At 41.8% G+C, this 17,826-nt stretch overlaps 1 protein-coding gene across 1 annotated transcript; it reads right to left on the bottom strand.

Moving 5' to 3' along the window:
- Window positions 1-10,153: 10,153 nt before the first annotated feature.
- Window positions 10,154-17,404, bottom strand: FZD7 (frizzled class receptor 7). Its single transcript, XM_007501927.3, has one exon. It carries the CDS (start codon window positions 14,148-14,150, stop codon window positions 12,435-12,437), a length of 1,716 nt encoding a protein of 571 aa, XP_007501989.1. The 5' UTR covers window positions 14,151-17,404; the 3' UTR covers window positions 10,154-12,434.
- Between the last annotated feature and the right edge of the window lie 422 nt (window positions 17,405-17,826).

The raw sequence follows: 17,826 nt of genomic DNA on the forward strand, positions 1-17,826 counted from the left end.
ATTTTTTCTATTTTATCCTCAATATTTTCTATTTTATCCTCATTTTGTTTTATTTTATCCTCATTTTGTTTTATTTTATCCTCATTTTGTTTTATTTTATCCTCAATATTTTTTATTTTTTCATCTCTAAATATAGTATTGAGGAGTACAAAAATGACAGTACCTATTAATATAAAAATTTGGAGGTATCCTTCATTCCTCAATGCCCCTACTTCTTCAGCTGCCATATAATTGTCAAAGAATGTAGTACTCATTTTTATATGTATATTTTGTAATTTCACAAAACACGTGGGGAGCAGGGCAAAGCAACAAACTTTCCACAGGGTTTTTTTTTTTTTTAATCCAGGAAGTTGTTCCTTAAGGGAAAGGATATTTAGAAACAGTTCTTCCAGCCAGGACTTTATGCTGAGATTTAAAAACAGCTGTTTTCTGTCTATCAGAGTCACACAGCTGGGAAGTATCTGAGGTCCGATTTGAACCCAGGACCTTCTGCCTCTAGGGCTGGCTCTCAATCCGCTGAGCTACCCAGCTGTCCCTTAAGATTAAAGGGAAGAAAAAGAAAAAACTGCTGATTCCAATTTAACTTAAGGAGAAAAGAGAAAAAGTTTTTTATACTCACGTGTTCTAGCAGCTGTGTCTTTAAGCCAAGTTTTTTTTTTTTTTTTTTTAAAAAGGACTAAGTGGTGAAACAGTATAGTAAAAAGGCAAGGAAAAAATTTTATTGAGAGGATTCTTTAGACTCCCGTGTGGTCAGCCACAATGTTACAAGGGAATCACTTTAAAAGACTGATATATATTAATTTAAGGTCGCCAAGGAATCAGCTATGTAATTCCTAAATGAAAAACTCAAGTCAGCCGTCAGCCTTTTTGGAGTTTAATTACAATAGGAGCAAGAAAGGAATTAGAGATATATAGAGAGAGAGAAAGGGGGAGAAGGGAATAGGGCTTAAATACCCCCTCTGTTTAGGCTGGGCCAAAAGGCCCAAGCCCTTAGATAGCTGGGGCAAAGAAAAGAGATCAGTCCCTTTCACTCACGTGTCCAAAATGGAGAAACAGTCTCAGAGGCCCCCACTTTCAGCTTCCTTCAGAGCAAGCTTCCTCAGAGCCCAGGAACCACCGACCAAAAACTCAACCACCTCCAGTCTCCAGACCCTCCTATCTTTAAGGACACCATCCAAGTTGCCTCCCCTCAGTCCTCACATCTACCAATCACTCTTCATCAATTTCCCTGTCAATGGAGGCTCTCGCTTAACCCAGGACCGCCCAGAGGTTTCTGGCTTTTTGCACATGTCTGTTGAAGGTCATATTTTCCAATGATTAAATCTATACTCCTTTGCTACAGCCCTTTCTAAATCCTGTTAACTTGAGTATGGTAGAGATTGGAATAATTAAATTTTGATCTAGGCTGCAGCCCTTACTCAATCCTATTAGGACTGAATAGGGTGGAGATTTATTCCAAGTATCTCCATTGTATCAATTCTAAATCAATCAAGACTCAAAGAAATTCCTGTTCTATGCTTAAGCATAGGTCAAAGTCCTTTCCATTGTTCAGCAAAGGGTTTCTGTCCTAAAGTAATCTTAAGAAGGGAAGAGAAGGAACCTCCCATGCCAATGGAGTTCCCATTCCAATAGACTATCAGTAAGAAATTTTCCAAGTATGAAATATCCCAATGGTGAAATTTCCAACATTTATAAGTCTAAGGAATTTTGAGGTTTACAAGGCCCAAGGCTTTTATTTCTGCCTGGAAAAAATGGCAGTAAATGCAGGTAGGGATTGCTGCTTAAAAAAAAAATGAGTAGTCTTGTTTCAGCCTGGGCTGCCTTACTTTGCAAGGGTATCAGGTGACATCCCCTTTTGCCTGTTCCCCATGGAATGTTGCCCAGGAAGTGACTATGGGAAATGCTGCTTAAACTTTTACATTTCAATGTTAATTAAGAGAATGAGAGAAATAGAGCTCCACAAGTAAAAAGTAATCTTTTCATCATGGATTAAATTTGGGGGAAAAAGTTTCCACCTTTACATTTAGATTTTCCCCACCCCCTTAAGTCTGGTTCTCTTTGGATAATCAAAGCCCACTTTGAACTAACTCTCCCACACAAAACTCCCCATTATTTAAAAGTGGTCCTATAGATAGATATACATATCCCCACCTTTCATTTCTTTTATGGATGACTTCATTTTCTGTGAGAATCTAAACATTCTGAGCAAACTGAAGCTTACTCAAGGCCCTATAACAAACAGGAGTGAGAATCCAGTTACCCTCTTGCAATTAACACCAGTGTTTAATTAGCAGCCAACTGTACCGGGTAAAGTCTTTTGATTTTTTCCTCCCACTTCTTTGCCAGTTTTTGATGATAAATTCATCTACAACTATAGCTCTTCTGGCAGGGTTGCAAGCTAGAAATCCTGCTGGCAAACTGTGTAAGACCTGGGGACCATAGTAGGGGTATTGAGAAGGAGAAGGGAAGAGGGGAGCTGAGAGGATCCCTTCTATTCCCTTCATTCCACAGGATGAGAAGTTAGGAGGAGAGTTCAAGCCTGCTACTTTCACTAAAAATGTGTTTCAAATATTTAGCATGAATTTGACTTTAAATTAAACATGGAAAAATAATTTGCATTTCTTTTCAGAATTCTGACATCTTGCTCTGGAGAATTCAGGGGCAATTGATTTCTCTTTCTGTAAAATTTAATATTTTTACCCTAAGCCAGGAAAACAGGACTCTGGTCCAAAACTGAGTTTCTTTAGTCTCTTCTGTAAAGCTAATGTGACTAGTCCTTTATCTGCCTGATGACAAGAGACAGTCTGGACCAGATCAGCTCTTGAGGTCCTCTCCAGTTCTGAGATCTACCCATTCCATGATTACACATTGACAGGTCTTCCCCACTATAGGCCTCCAGGGACTGAGTAAAGCACTTAATTCCTTTGCTGTGCTACATGACAAATCTTACCCAAGCAAGAGGGGCTTCCTGGGAATCCCCTTTGTTTTTCAACTTGGTCAGGGCAGCTGACATGTTCACTGCTGGAGCTAAGACACCATGTATTGGTCACCCACTGGCATGGGCTTTCCCACTGCCCTCTTTCTGCTTCTTGTTTGGTACTGGGCCTTAGCAGGGAAGAAACTTCCTGCAGGAGAGCATGCCTTCAGGGCAGAGAATGATTCTTTTAAAATTCATATTTTGTATAGTTAGGGAGCATTTCTTCAGAAAGTTCCAGCCCTGAATTGGAGATAAGATAGACAGAGAAGTTCAGGAATTGCTTTTTTCTTTTGTTTTTCCTTGCATCCTTAGCAACATGCCTGGCATATAGTAGGTACATAATAAATGATTTCTGAATCAAGTTGAAATTAATATTTTAAAAATGGGATCTCTAATCCTTCAGAATGTAGGAGAATGTGACTTCTGATTGTAATTATAAGAATATTGGGAGATAGCACTGAATACTTTCTTCAACTGGCTTTACTACTTAAATAAATTAGGTGACATTTTTCACACTTTCTGGTAGATGTGGATTAAATCCAAAAGAATGTAGGAAAGTAGAAATTGATAAGACTTCAGAAATCTTTAAATCCCTTAGGAATCCTGTTAAGAATGTGTTTGAATGTTAAAAACTGATGGAAATTAGCAACAATTTCAGTTTAGCTACCTCGGTTAAGTTCTAATGTTAGGTCTTGCCATATCTCAAAGTGAGGCTCCAAAGCCCTGGGTTCAGAGACAGGAGATTGTGGATTCTATAATGACCTGAACAATGATTACCTGTGTGCACAATGAGAAAGCTCACTTAACCTCTGGGCCCCAGGTCCCCTATCTGAAAAATGTGATTGAAGATAACGTTACCCATTAATATTTGTAAAGCACTTTAGGATTCTGGGTAAAAGAGGCTCTGTAAACATAAAAAAGAATCATTTTAGCCCAGTGATTTTTTTAGCCCAGTTCCCACAGTTGGCTTCCTGTGTTCAGAGATTTTACAAGTCAAAGTAAAGTAGAAAAAAAAAACTTAAAAAATGAAAGAATGCTCCAAATCACTAATAATAAAAGAAATGCAAATCAAATCAACTGAGGCTTCATCACATGCAACAAATTGGCAATGAGGACACAAGATGGGGAGTCAATGTAGGTGAGGCTGTGGAAAGACTGGCACTTTAATGCTCTGGTGCTAGAGCTGTGAACTGCCCAATTATTCTGGAAAGTGGGGATTATTTGAAGAAATTGACTAGAATGTCTAGACCCTTTGATCCCATTTAGTGGGGAATAGTTAAATTGTGGTACATGAATACAATGAAACATTACCATGCTGTAAGAAACTCCTAATATGATTAATACAAGAGAATCATGAAAAGACTTATATGAACTGATACAGACTAAAAAATAAGTGTCTAGTGACTACAACAATGTAACAGAACAGCAACTATAAAATAGCAAATGAGTAGGAAATTATGAAGAATGAAGTTGATTCCCAAGAAGAGATCTGAGAGATACTTTCTCCTTTGTATCTACTCCATAGAGGTAGAGTAGAGGCATATGGTAATGGAGCATTGCATGCACTGTTGAGGTTTTTTTCCTATGTATTTATCAGTTTTACTGATTATTTTTTCTCTTTTTCTTCTAAAAAAAAAACTTTGTTATAAGAGATAGCTTTCTGGAAGGGGAAAGGAGGATATAAGGGGAAAATAAAGGTAATTATAAAAACAATAGTGCTTGGCTACTAACAAAGATATGTGAAAAGGTATCTCCCTTCTTTCTTTGAAGAAGTAGGGGATTATGGTGAATTTTACAGATCCTGTAAGATTTTTTCCAATATTCTGTTTAGTTTTGTAGAATTTCCCTCCCCCACTTTTTATTCTTTGTAAGAAGATATATATCTAGAAGAGTCAAGGAAGATTAATACACTAGGGAATAAACCTAGTATAAAAATTATCAAAAATTATTTTTTAAAAAAAGGACCTTTGAGATTATTTGGACCAACCCACTTGTTTCATGGCTGACACACAGAGAGGTTGTGATATATGATATTAATCTAGCCAGAGACTGCCTTCTCCACCATATCCTTTCTCCCAAATCTGGTCCATGTAAAATTTGAATGTGAAAAATGTGTTTTTTTTTGTGCATACCCAAATATCTATTTTTTCCTCTTTCAAAGAGATTTCATTATGGACTTGAGACTGAGACTTGGGCAAAAAGATAAATATTTGCTTGTAACATAACCCCCCAATTCCTCCCAAATGAAAGAAAACCCCTATGATTTTTATTTAAATAGCTCTCATTATAAAACAGAATATCTTGTAATTTGCAAAATGCTTCCCTCACAACAATCATGTTAGGCAGATAGTATAAGTATTTTAATTCCACTTTACAAATGAATAAACAAGGGCTCAGGGAAGGTAAAGTCATTTTAGCAAATGGCAGAACCAAAATTGGAACTGAGATTTGGAAGGAACATCTGAAAACCACAATGATATAAAGGAAAACAGCATCAAAAGTCTTCAGAATCCTAATCAATGTGTAGCTATAAATCATGACTTCAAAATCATGTTTCCCACTCTTTTTAGAGAGGTGGTGGACTTTTGCTGTTCAAGCTTTTCACTAGTGTGACCCCATTTGAAGTTTTCTTTTCACTCTTTGTGACCCCATTTGAAGTTTTCTTGGCAAAAATGCTGGACAGGTTTGCCATTTCCTTTTCCAGATGCCTTTGCAGATGAGGAAACTGAGGCAAACAGGGTTAAAAGATTTGTCCAGGGTTGCATAGTTAATAAGTGTCTGAGGCCAAATTTAAACTCATAAAAATGAGGCTTTCTGACTCCAGGTCTAGTATTCTATCCAGACTAGCTGCCCTAGGTTTTAAGCTAACAATGCAGAATGAGATAGTTTCAGATACAGCCAACATGTAGATTTGGTTTGCTAGACTATCCTCATTTTTTTTTACAAAGGAAGAAAGTCTAGGGAACTTTTAGTGATATATATATTTTTTTTTCATTAAAAAAAATTTTCCCATGGTTACATGACTCATGTTGTCTCCCTCCCCTCTTCACTTCCCCCCTTCCAGAGTTGACAAGCAATTCCACTGAGTTATAATGTATTGAGTGATATATTTTTTAAAGGCGCATCAATAGAACATTGCTTTAGGAAAGAGCCCCAAATCTAATTCAAATGTATTGGTTTACAAATAAGCAAATTGAGACTCAGAGTGAGGTTAACATGACTTGTCTAAGGCTACACACATAGTAAGTAGAAGAGTAAAGTTTCACATCCAAATAATTTTAAAAAGATTAATAGTCATAAAAAAAAAAGTGAATCAGTTAGATGGAAGAGGACCTGGAGTCAAAAGGAGCTGAATTCAAAATCTGCCTCACTCACTTAGTAGTTGTATGATCCTGGGCAAGTCACTTTTTAATTTTTTATTTTAATGTGATTGAATGAGATAATATATGCGAAGCACTTTGGAAGCTTTAAAGGGCTATATAATTCATTTCTGTGCTCTAATATCATGGAGTGGTTGGGGGTTGAAATATAAAAATTTTTTGTAAATGTAAGCTATTGTTAATAACATCTACTTTAGTTTAAGTAAATAAAGATCTCTATACTAGCATTTCAGATACTGACAGGCTGTCTAAAATGACATCTTCACTGACTTTATTAAACAAGAATTTATTGCTCATCAAAATGAATGGAAATCCTAAATGGACCATAGTGGCTCATTTTGACTTTGGCATAGATTCAGCCTTCAAAGAAAGGGAATAAAATACTACTTCAAACCAAACCTGTTTGGTGTTAGAGAAGACTTACTATTGGACAGGAATTTTGGAAACATTATTTAGGTAGGAGTGGAAGGAAACAATAGAGAATCTGAATGCAACTGTAAGCATTAATATAATACATAGTAAATTCTTGATTTATCCATGTTGAAGGGGAATGGCTTGGTGGTGAATCCAAAAGAATGGGCAACACCAAAATGTCAAATATATTATTTTTAAAACAGCAGCAGTATGACATTACTAATTATTTGTTTAAACCAGGGAGCCTAGGAATTCAAAAAACATTTTTTAAAAGATAACTGTATTTCAATATAATTTGTTTCCTTTGTAATCCAATGTATTTACTTCTAAAGAAATCCATAAGGAAAAAAAGTTAAGAACCACTGGTTCAGACTAATGCTGAAATTAGGAACAATAATGTGGCAGGGTGTAGAAGTGGTTGGAGACACGTAATTAACTTGTTTAAAAACTTTTTTCTGTAAATAATTCACAAATAGTTGAACCAAGAAGCCATTTTAAATATTAACTCTTCAGTTTTAAAGCCTTGCTGTTTCTGGGAAATTTGCTCTTGCTGGATACAAACTTGTCATCTTTCAGTCAAGCTTTCTCTTTTTTCACAACATAACTCAATCATAGTCCTCATTGAGCATATTCTATTTTAATGTACTTTGTTACACATCAGGAAAAACTATTCACAGTCACAAGCACAAACCCTGAAATCTATTTAGCACAGCATTCTTTTGAGTTGCTCCTTTATACCAAGAGGTTTGCTGATAGTGATTCTACCATTCATATGCACAGAATTTGCCTCTCCCACTCTGATAGTCCAGGTCATAACTTATACATATGATATCATTAAAGAGGGAACGTAACTATTTTGGCTATTTGCTTATGAAAATGAATAATGAAGTTTTGTGGAGAGAGATTTTTGAGGGGTCCCTTGTATGAATGTCTGAAGCCCCCAAGGCTGTTTCACACTTCACATATGCTTACATAAATATCTCATCTATAAATAGCCACCTGTGTGAAATTAAAGATGGGAGAGTTAGGACAGCTTTAACCAGTGAAATTACAGGACCCATTCTTACAGCTGTTGTGTCCATTTATTCCTACCAACCTGAATTTCTAACATCTCCAATCTATATTCATACACATTCCACACATTTCTGCTTTTGAAGATGATGTGGTTCAAAAGGACTCTTTTCCTTCCTTCCTTCCTTCCTTCCTTCCTTCCTTCCTTCCTTCCTTCCTTCCTTCCTTCCTTCCTTCCTTCCTTCCTTCCTTCCTTCCTTCCTTCCTTCCTTCCTTCCTTCCTTCCTTCCTTCCTTTCTTTTCTTTTCTTCTCACAAAGCTGGCTCAAAAGTAGCAAAGGAGGTATGTTTGTGTTTGGCAAGTTTTGTTTTATTAAAGTGAAGAACATTTATTTGCACCAGTGTTTCTATTCCTCATGTAGGGATTAACCTCAGACCCCTGCCGATTTCTTTCAAGTACATTCATGAACCCTTTCACAAACACCAAGTTCTCCTTTATTCATTTTCTGACAAAATCTTTCTGAAGAAAAAGTACTCAACTTTCAAATATTCTTGGGTACTCATCCAAGGGTAAGAGGGCTGCCCTGGAATGCATGGATGGTAGCAGGGACAAAAATATGCCTGGACACCTCTCGGAAGGAATGGTCTTTGTCTTGGAGCAGGCAGGTAGTAATTTTGCCATGTACTGTGCAAAGCTCTGCGCATTTCTCAGCCTCTCAGAGAGAGAGCCCTGGAAGGGCAGTAACTGCCAATAAAACAGGAGGCGAATTTACAGAAGCAAAGTCACCGAGTTCTCCAAAGAGAAGGGACTAAGTCCTTCAGCACTTAATTTGTGAATCAAAAAACCCTATTGGGACCCTTCCACCCCCACTAAAAACAAACACTCTTAACAGCAGGCATTAGTTTGAGTGTTCAGTGGAATGTGTGTCTTAACATAAAAGGTGTCATTTTATGAGTAAAAAAAAAACAACCAAACCCAGACAATCCTTAGGAGAATTGAAGTCGTGTTTCTTCCTTGATGCAGAAATCTTCACAGGTTAAAATGACTTCACACTCATTGCAAGGCTTAAAACCCAAGAGGATCCTTAAGGAAAGATATCCTGCTCTCAAATACAGAGGCCTCTTTTCCAGAGAGGTGAAGAAAGAAAAGTGTCCCCACTGTCTATCTTCCTTTTATGGATAGCCTCCCTCCCTCTAGCAATCAGTTTAGCAGTTTCAAAATACAAACAGGTTTCTGTAATAAGTTTCTAGGCTATGTGTGAGGGGACACAGGAAGACCTAGTTTCCAAGGGCAAAAACAAAACAAAAAAAAAACAAGCAAACCCCAAATATATTTGAGTCCCATCGGTATAGGATTCAAAAAGAAAGGAAGAAAACTACAGTGAGAGAGAGCAAACAGGGTCCCTTTCTTTCAAAAAGGAAAGTGGGGTGGGCAGGTAGAAGAAAGTGGCTCTAGTTGGTTTGATGTTAAAATAGACAGCACCAAAACCCAATACTGTATTGCCTGGCCTTTATAATTTGTCCCTTGTTACTGTCTAAATATTGGATTATTTAAACCATGCAGCTTTCTCTGTCAAATCATCATGGAAACTGGTTCCAAAGATAGGCTCCCCTGCAAGGGGAAAGAATGACTTTGGTGACTTATGAGGCCCCCCTGGGGTCAGAAGTTTATTCTATTCCTGGCTGAGCTGCTGACTCCCTGCCCCCTCAGGGAATCACTTGACCTGTCTCAGTTTACCTAACTAGAAGGTGGTAATAATAATAATAGCTCTCATTTATGTAGCAAAAGCTATTTCTCCCTTTTCAACGACCCTGAAAGGTAGAAAAAGTAAGGAAGGTATTGGCTTTAATCAATAAAACATGACATGAAAGCTATTATGAAAACACCCTGACCACCTGCATGGAAAGTAGCTTGTTTTCACACAAACCTTATATTACAAGAATTTAGATAACATACTTTATATTGAAGACTAAGCAGGGGAAAAAAAGACAGCTAGTTAAAATATCACAAAAAATCACAAATTTATACACCAAAGAAATCTTTCAAATGTTCTCCACATAAGAATCTTTCTGGGGAAAAATTTATCTCTTGCCCTTCTTTGAAAGGATATTTTTAAGTGTGCTTTTATTGTACTATCTAATTATGTGTAAAAAAGGTTCGTATTAAGTAGGGGCTGGAAAATAAATCAAATAAGAATACAACCAAGGAAAGTGTTTTTCTTCTACTCCACCCCACCCCCCTTTAAGGCAAATCACCACTTAATAGATCTACTGAAGTCTTATTTTGGGGTATTACCCCTTTCCATCACAATTCATTGTTACTTTTCTTACCAACATAAGTAAAGAAACACAAAATCAAATAAACATTGAGATTTACCTTTTTTAAAAAAATTTATTTGTGATCTGTACATGTGGTAAAGTGGAGGCCTCATTTATAGACTTTCTGAGGCAAAACCCAAAAATTCCAAAGTAAAAATGTATAAATACAATATATATCTTCTTACAAAAATGGGAGATTTACAAAATATACATACTGCAATTGTCTCTTCTATTTTACAATTTTCACATGCACTTGAGAGAGACAACACAAATGATGCCACAGTTTGAGAGCTGGAAATGCTCTGTTAAGGATTTGATTTGGAGATTCTAAGGGCTAGAATGTCACTTTTTCCTCCCTTTAATTAACATGGCAGTTCCACTCTCCAGCACTTCATATATAAAGTTAGTTTCCAAGTAGTGACAGTATCCTCTACATAATTACTCTTAGGAAACATTGTGGAGAGTAGGATAGGAGGCCAGTGTCCGACAGTGGAGACAAGAAAAGGCTACTCTGGGATTCTGTAAAATCAGCAATTAGACAAAAACTATGAAAGTTCTACTCCAGGAAACTCTGCAAAAAAATCCACCTTTTATTCCTTTTGAGAAAAACAAAACAAAAATGATTTAAGATGAATAAACTTAAGCCATCTCATACATTTCAAAAGAACTGTGGAATTACTTTGAAGTTTACCTTTTAATCACTTTTCCTAAAAAATGGGGCCCACAATATGAACTTTCTTCTTTTGGTCTTAGAAGAGATTAATCTTAATCACTTTAACAGAGCTCATCTTTCCAGATTACAATTCCCCACAAAAATAAAAGTCTGAGAGTCAGCATACACATATTTTAAAAACAGATTTGTAGATGGAACTAAAAAAAAAAAACAGGACAAAATGCTTCTGTCTGATTTTAACTTTTCCTTTATCACAGGACTCAAGGCATTATGCTTTTCCTTTCATCTAGAAAGGTTCAAATAGAAAAAAGAAAGACTAAATACAGGCTTATAAGGAGAAGGGAAATAAAGGGAGGGATTTCTGTGAACTTTTTAGCAGAGCTTGCTATGTCAGGTGTCCTGAATTAAATTCCCAGGTTAAAACAAATAGGGTAACCAAAAGAAAGAAAGAAAGAACAACAAAAAGCACCCTTGGGGTTCTTTTAGTTAAATCAGAAATTTCAGATTAAATGGGGCTATGCAAATATACTGCCTTTTCCTTTTTTCAGAAAGCGAATGTTCATCTCTACCAAATTAACATCCATGGGTAAATCTCTGTTTTTTTAAGGGAGCTACTTTGTCTCTGAAAGTTGCCCTCTTCAGTTATATCTTTCCACTCACAGACACCTTTTTGTTTCCTCTTTTGTGTCTGGCAACAAAGACAAGGAGGCTTTTTTGGGGAGGGGGGTGGCAGCATTCTGCTTGTGAAAAGAATGTTGTGACTTGTTGCTTTTCAATATACAAAATATTATCAAACACTCCATTCCCCTTCAAAAAAAAATTTTAAAGTCGTGACTTGGGGAAGAGGGGAAGCAAAAGCTAATACTTGACTTAGAAAAGTTATAGCTGAGGCATCCAGAGCAGCCGGTTTCTTTTTAGGAACTCTACCCAGATTTTGTTTTGTGTGTGGTTCTTTTTTTTTTTACGTTTATAATGGGATTTAAAATTATTGCCTCTCAAGATTTTCAAATGCTTATTTTACAGGACTTGAAAGGAGTAAGGGAGTGAAACAGAATTGGGGGGAGGGAGGGAGAGAATTGGATAGAAGAAACTAATGTCTGACCCTGGAAATTAACCCATCTGGGCTCCAGTTTGGCCCCAGTGAAAAGAGATTATGGTTTGACCACTGCTTGACAAGGACACTGCATGGGGTCCTCCCTTCTCCCAACAAAGCCGCAGCAGACACAGCTTTACCTTTCACCCGGGCACCACAGGAGTTAGACAAGCAACTTTCCTCGGAGCAGAGAGCCAACAGTTCTGCTCCAGAGTTCAGCCTCCTAAGAGGGGAGAGCCTTCAGAATCTGTTCTTCGGGATTTTCTTTGCTGGACCAATGTCCTACCGTACCTTTAAATGGTTTTTAAATTATTATTCTCGTGGAAGTCTGTATCCAAAAGGTCTTTCCCCACCGCGACCTAAAAGTCTTTACATTCAAGGCTCCCTTGTTCGACCCACCCCTCCGCCAATGAAGACGGCACTAGGTTCTTTGGTGAAGGGAAGGAGGGGAGGGAGTTCAAAACAAAACAAAAAACCCAAATGCGAGTTCTTTCCCCGGCCTCTCTTCCACCCAGCAGCGGATTTGGAGGGGGGTGGGAAAGTGGAGAGGAGGACGGAGGGGACCGGTTCATACCGCAGTCTCTCCTTTGCTGCTGTGACTGAGTCTGTGATAAAAGCGGCGCCACGACTGCAGGGTCTTGCCGGACCAGATCCAGAAGCCGGTGGTGATACCCACGATCATGGTCATCAAGTACTTGATCATGAAGACCGTAAAGTCCGGGCTCATAGGGGGGAAGTGGCCCGGGGGGCAGGGCACCGCATAGCTTTTACAAGTCTGCAGCAGCCAGGTGCGTTCCCAGTGCTCCCGGAACGCCTGCTCGTAGAAGTAACAGGCCAGGACAATAGTGGCTGGCACCGTGTAGAGCACGCTGAAGACCCCGATGCGCACCATGAGCTTCTCCAGCTTCTCAGTCTTGGTGCCATCGTGTTTCATGATGGTGCGAATTCGGAAGAGGGACACGAAGCCAGCCAGGAGAAAGGAGGTGCCGATGAAGAGATAGACGAAGAGAGGCGCCAGCACGAAGCCCCGCAGGGCGTCCACGCTGGACAGGCCCACGTAGCACACCCCGCTCAGTAAGTCCCCATCCACCTGCCCCATGGCCAAAATGGTGATGGTCTTCACGGCTGGCACGGCCCAGGCAGCCAGGTGGAAGTACTGCGAGTTGGCTTCGATGGCTTCGTGGCCCCATTTCATGCCGGCCGCCAGGAACCAGGTGAGGGAGAGGATGACCCACCAGATGGAGCTGGCCATGCCGAAGAAGTAAAGTACCATGAAGAGTATGGTGCAGCCCTCCTTCTTGGTGCCCTGCGCCACCGTGCGGTAGCCCTCGTCCGAGAAGCGCTCCACGCACACTGCCCGGTCCTCCAGAAGGAAGCCGGCCACGTGGGCCACAGCCACCATGAAGTAGCAACCGGACAGGAAAATGATGGGCCGCTCCGGGTAGCTGAAGCGCCGCATGTCCACCAAGTAGGTGAGCACGGTGAAGAGCGTGGAAGCGCAGCACAGTACGGACCACACGCCCACCCACAGTCGGGCAAAGCGCCTCTCCTCCTCCTTAAAGTACATGAGCCCGTTGGCCCGACCCGGCTCGCACGGGGCCCCGCAGTCCCGCTCACCTAGGAAACGGTAGCCTAGATAGGGAGGCACCTTCAGCTGGCGGGGACAGGAGAAAGGAAAGGAAAGCCGTCCCGGCACCTGGGGGTGAGCCGTGAAAGGCAGGTCCGGCAGGTAGGGCGCAGTGGGGTAGGCTGTAGGGCCTCCGCCCGCTCCTCCAGCGCTGTCTGATGTGTTCTGCCCCACGCAGATCTCGCCCGCGCCGTGCACGGGGAAGTTCTCGCAGCGGAGCCGCTCGGGCCACTGGAAGCCGAACTTGTTCATGAGCGCCTCGCAGCCCTGGCGGGCCCTCTCGCACAGGGAACGGCAGGGAGGGATGGCCTGCTCCAGGACGGTGCACACGGGAGCGTACATGGAGCACAGGAAGAAGCGCAGTTCGGGAGAGCACTGCACCTTCACTAGCGGGTAGAATTGGTGCACCTCCAGCCCGGCGTCCTCCTGATTCGTATGGCCCAGCAGGTTAGGCAGAATGGTCTGGTTGTAGGCAATGTCGGTGCAAAGAGGGATGGAGATGGGCTGGCAGAAGCCGTGGTCTGGCACCGAGATTCCTTTCTCGCCGTGGTAGGGCTGAGCCCCCGAGCCCGCCGGCAGCAAGCCCAGCAGCGCGGCGCCCACTAGGGCGCACAGGCCCAGCGAGGCGGAGGGGACGGCCGTGCCTAGGCCCAGCATTGCAAGCCGTGAGAGAAGCGCGCTCCTCACCCAGAGTTCGGGGAAGCCGGCTTAGGCGTCTGAAGAGGCGAGGAGGGGATCCTGGGGAGGCGTCGCCGCTGCTCCCCGCACATGAGAGTCCAGAGGCGGGTCTCCAAGAACAAGGGCAGGGGTCCGGGGGTAGGAAGGAAGGTGTCAAGCCAAGGGTGAAGCAATCGTCCCCCTCCCACCCCGGGGTGAGGTTTAATAAGCAGTCAGCCACTCGGGCTCCGGAGATCGCTTCCCCACCAGTTCCAAGCTCTTCTGCTCTTCCTTGAGGCCAGCAGAGGAGAGATTCCCCTCCACCACCCCACCCTGCCAAGCCGGGACGTAACGGTTCGTCTTTCTGGGTCGAGAAGCAACAAGCGCCTCCGATTACGTTCGAAAGTTTCCCGAGGTCCCTTTAATCTCCTCCTCCTTCCCGATCTCGTCTCCCTCTCTCCCCCTCCCCCCGCAAAAGCCCAAAGTCTGTCCCCGCCAAGCACGGGGCTGGAGCAGCCACTGGCTCACTCTGGCTGCAGCCGCCGCCGCCGCCGCCTCTACTCCAGCAGCTCCTCCTCCTTCTTCCTCTGCAGCCGCCTCCTCCTCCTCCTTCTCGCCTCGCCTCTCTTTTCTCCAGTCGCTGTCTCCTCCTGCTCCTCCCTCCACTCCTCGCAGCTCGCGGCCCCACGGGCTCTGACCAAAGCTCCAGCTAAACGGATTATTCCTGCTTCGAGCTTTATCCGCGTCTTTCCTCGGAGAGTTCAATAAGTTTGGGAAATCCAATTACTGGACGCCTCGGGCCTCCCCCCACTTTGATTCCCTCTGTGGCACCGGCCCCAGGCTCGCGTGGCAGTCCGACGTGCAGCCCCCAGGCCCTTTCTGCCACTCGGTCCCAGCGGCGGCTCCAGGCGCCACCTCCCAGAGCCGAGAAGGGATCGAAGGGTCCAAAGGAACGAATTCCAACTCGCCGCACTCCCCAAAGGAAGAGTATATCTCGCTGTGTTCCAGGGAGCCCCGCCTCCTTTGCTCCCCTCCACCCCATTCACAAACCACCCAAGGGGGCGGGTCTCAGCGACTCAGCCAAATCCAATGGAAGCCTTTGTTTTCTCTGTAGCTTTCTTTCGATTGGTCAGAAGTCGAAAGGGGGCGGGGGAGGGTTTAGGGGGAGGCTGTGTCTGGAGCGCTTTGGGCGGATTCCTTAGGGGAGGGGAAGGAGGAGGGGGGAAGGAAACTTTTAAGAAACTTTTTTTTTAACGTACCCCTTATTCACTTTGGGGAAGAAACTCACTGTAAGGCATATTGAATTTCCACTTTTATCTTTCTTTGGGAAAGATTCATCTTCCTTCTAGGTATATTAAAATACCCATTTAGAGAGTAAGAGGAGAATTATTCGTCTGAGATGGGAGAAGAAAAGGGTTGGAAGGACTCTCCCAAGGAGAGTCAGACTTGAGTGGAAGGGCCCGAGTCACGCTGAATAGGCTCCGAGCTTAGGCGGGTGGCATGACTGGTTAGCCAGGGCTATTCTTAAAGTGTAGGATTGGCTCAGTTTGGGAAACAGGAACCCTATTCGGATTTCTTTCTGCTTTAAACTCAGCACCAGGCCAACCACGTGAGACCACCAAATGTTCTCCTTCCCTCCCCTTTTTTTCAGTCTTTTTTTTTTTAAGGAATTTGGAAGAGGGAAGGAAAAAGTCTTTCTCCATAGATGAGGATCCTTGCTAGTCTCCAGGAGGAGCATGAGTATCCCAGCCGGACTTCTTGGCGGCAGAAGAGAGATTTGTTTCTCTCCCCATCTCCCTCCTCCTCTGGAAGAGAAACACTTTGAGATGTAGTCTTCCTGTAGGGAATGTTGAGAGTTGGAATTCGTTTCTCCGGACCCCTGGACCCCTTCTTAGCTTTGGGAGGTGGTGCCTGCTCCCTTAGGCGGGAGAAAGGCAGGAAGCTTTTCCCGATTCCCCTTAATTCTAATTCCTTTCTTCTGTTGATTACCTCCAATTAATCCCATGTAAAATAGCTGATTTGTATGTAGTTGTTTGTGATCTCCCCCTTTAGACTGTGCTACTTGAGAGGAAGGATTCTTTTTCCCTCCCTCCCTTCCTCCCTCCCTTTCCTCCCTTCCTCCCTCCCTCCCTTTCCTTCCTTCCTTCCTTCCTTCCTTCCTTTCTTCCTTCCTTCCTTCCTTCCTTCCTTCCTTCCTTCCTTCCTTCCTTCCTTCCTTCCTTCCTTCCTTCCTTCCTTCCTTCCTTCCTTCCTTCCTTCCTTCTCTTTATATCTCCAAAATTTAACACAGGACCTGGCACATAGTAGGCTCTCAAAAATTTTTATTGACTTCTGAAAAAATAGAGAAAATGTGGGTGTGATGAATCCATATGTTCTTTAGGACCTTACCAATCACTCTCCCTCCTTGTGTGCCCCCTGTTCTAGGCTCAAGCTGGAGACCCTGGAATTCAGGAGTTCTTAAATGTTTTTTGGATTTGGACCCCTTTAGCAATCTGGTGCAGCCTAAGAAACACTTCACTGAATGGTGTTTTTAAATGCATAAAATAAAATACATAGGATGACCAAAAAGAAATCCAGTCATATGGAAATAGCTATCAAAATGGGGGGGGGGGGGTAAGGTCCCCAGTTTAAGAAGTCCTTTAGTACTGTGGCATTGAGGTTAGCTGGAAATTTAAATATTGCTTTGTGGGGGAGGGACATACAGAGAGACATGAAATAGAGAAGGGGAGGGCTCTCTGAGGGGAGAAGTGCAAATTCTCAAAATAAGCTCAAAACCTGCAAAAGAATCCCATCACCATCCTCAGGAGTACTTAGTTCATAACTTGTAGAGGGAGACGGGATTTTAGAGTATATCTCATTACTATCAAGAAGATTTAAGTGCCTCCACTGGGTCAGGCCCAGTGCTAAGCCCTGGGGATACAAAGAAAGACAGAAACTGGGTTCCTGACCTCAAGGAGCTCACATTCTAATGAGAGGCAAGCTACAAATAACCAAACCTACAAATTATATTCAGTGAATATGGGAAGTATTCTTAGAGATAAGATAGCAGTAGTATGGATTATCTGGGTTAGGGTTTATAAAATGTGGTCCCTGAATCCTGATGGTCCCAGAGACCTTTTCAGGGGGTCCTTAAGGTCAAAACTATTTTCATAATGCTACTATGATTCATGTTATTTACCTCTTAAAATACCCCTCCCTTTTCCAATTACATATCTGTGTAAGGCATAATTTTCTTAATATAGTTCAACCAAAAAAAAAAAGAATTGCATTAAATTGAATGCAGAAGCAGATAAAAGAATCCAGTTGTTTTCTATTGAGCAAGACATTAAAGAGGAATGCAAAAAAAAGTATTAAAATTCCACTAAATTTTTTTGGGGGAATATATTTTTCACTAAGATATTATTATGTAACATCTAATGGATTTATTTATTATTGTCATTTGAAGTGCATTAATAAAATTTAAAACTTACCTGTTTTCATTTCTAATATGATAAATATTGATTAGTATCCATATAAACAAAACTCTTTGAGGTTCTCAAAAACTTTTAATAGTGTAAAGGAATCATAAGATGGAAAGTTTGAGAATTCTAATCTAATTCCTTCAAATTATAATGAGGAAATTGAGGGTCTGAAAATTTAAGTGGCCATCCAGAATTTATTCTACATCGTAAAAGGG

Source organism: Monodelphis domestica, chromosome 8, assembly GCF_027887165.1.
Source record: "Monodelphis domestica isolate mMonDom1 chromosome 8, mMonDom1.pri, whole genome shotgun sequence".
Lineage (NCBI taxonomy): Eukaryota > Metazoa > Chordata > Mammalia > Didelphimorphia > Didelphidae > Monodelphis > Monodelphis domestica.

Coding starts and splice junctions, on each gene's coding strand:
- FZD7 (XM_007501927.3), bottom strand. CDS start 14,150: ATGCTGGGCCTAGGCACGGCCGTCCCCTCCGCCTCGCTGGGCCTGTGC.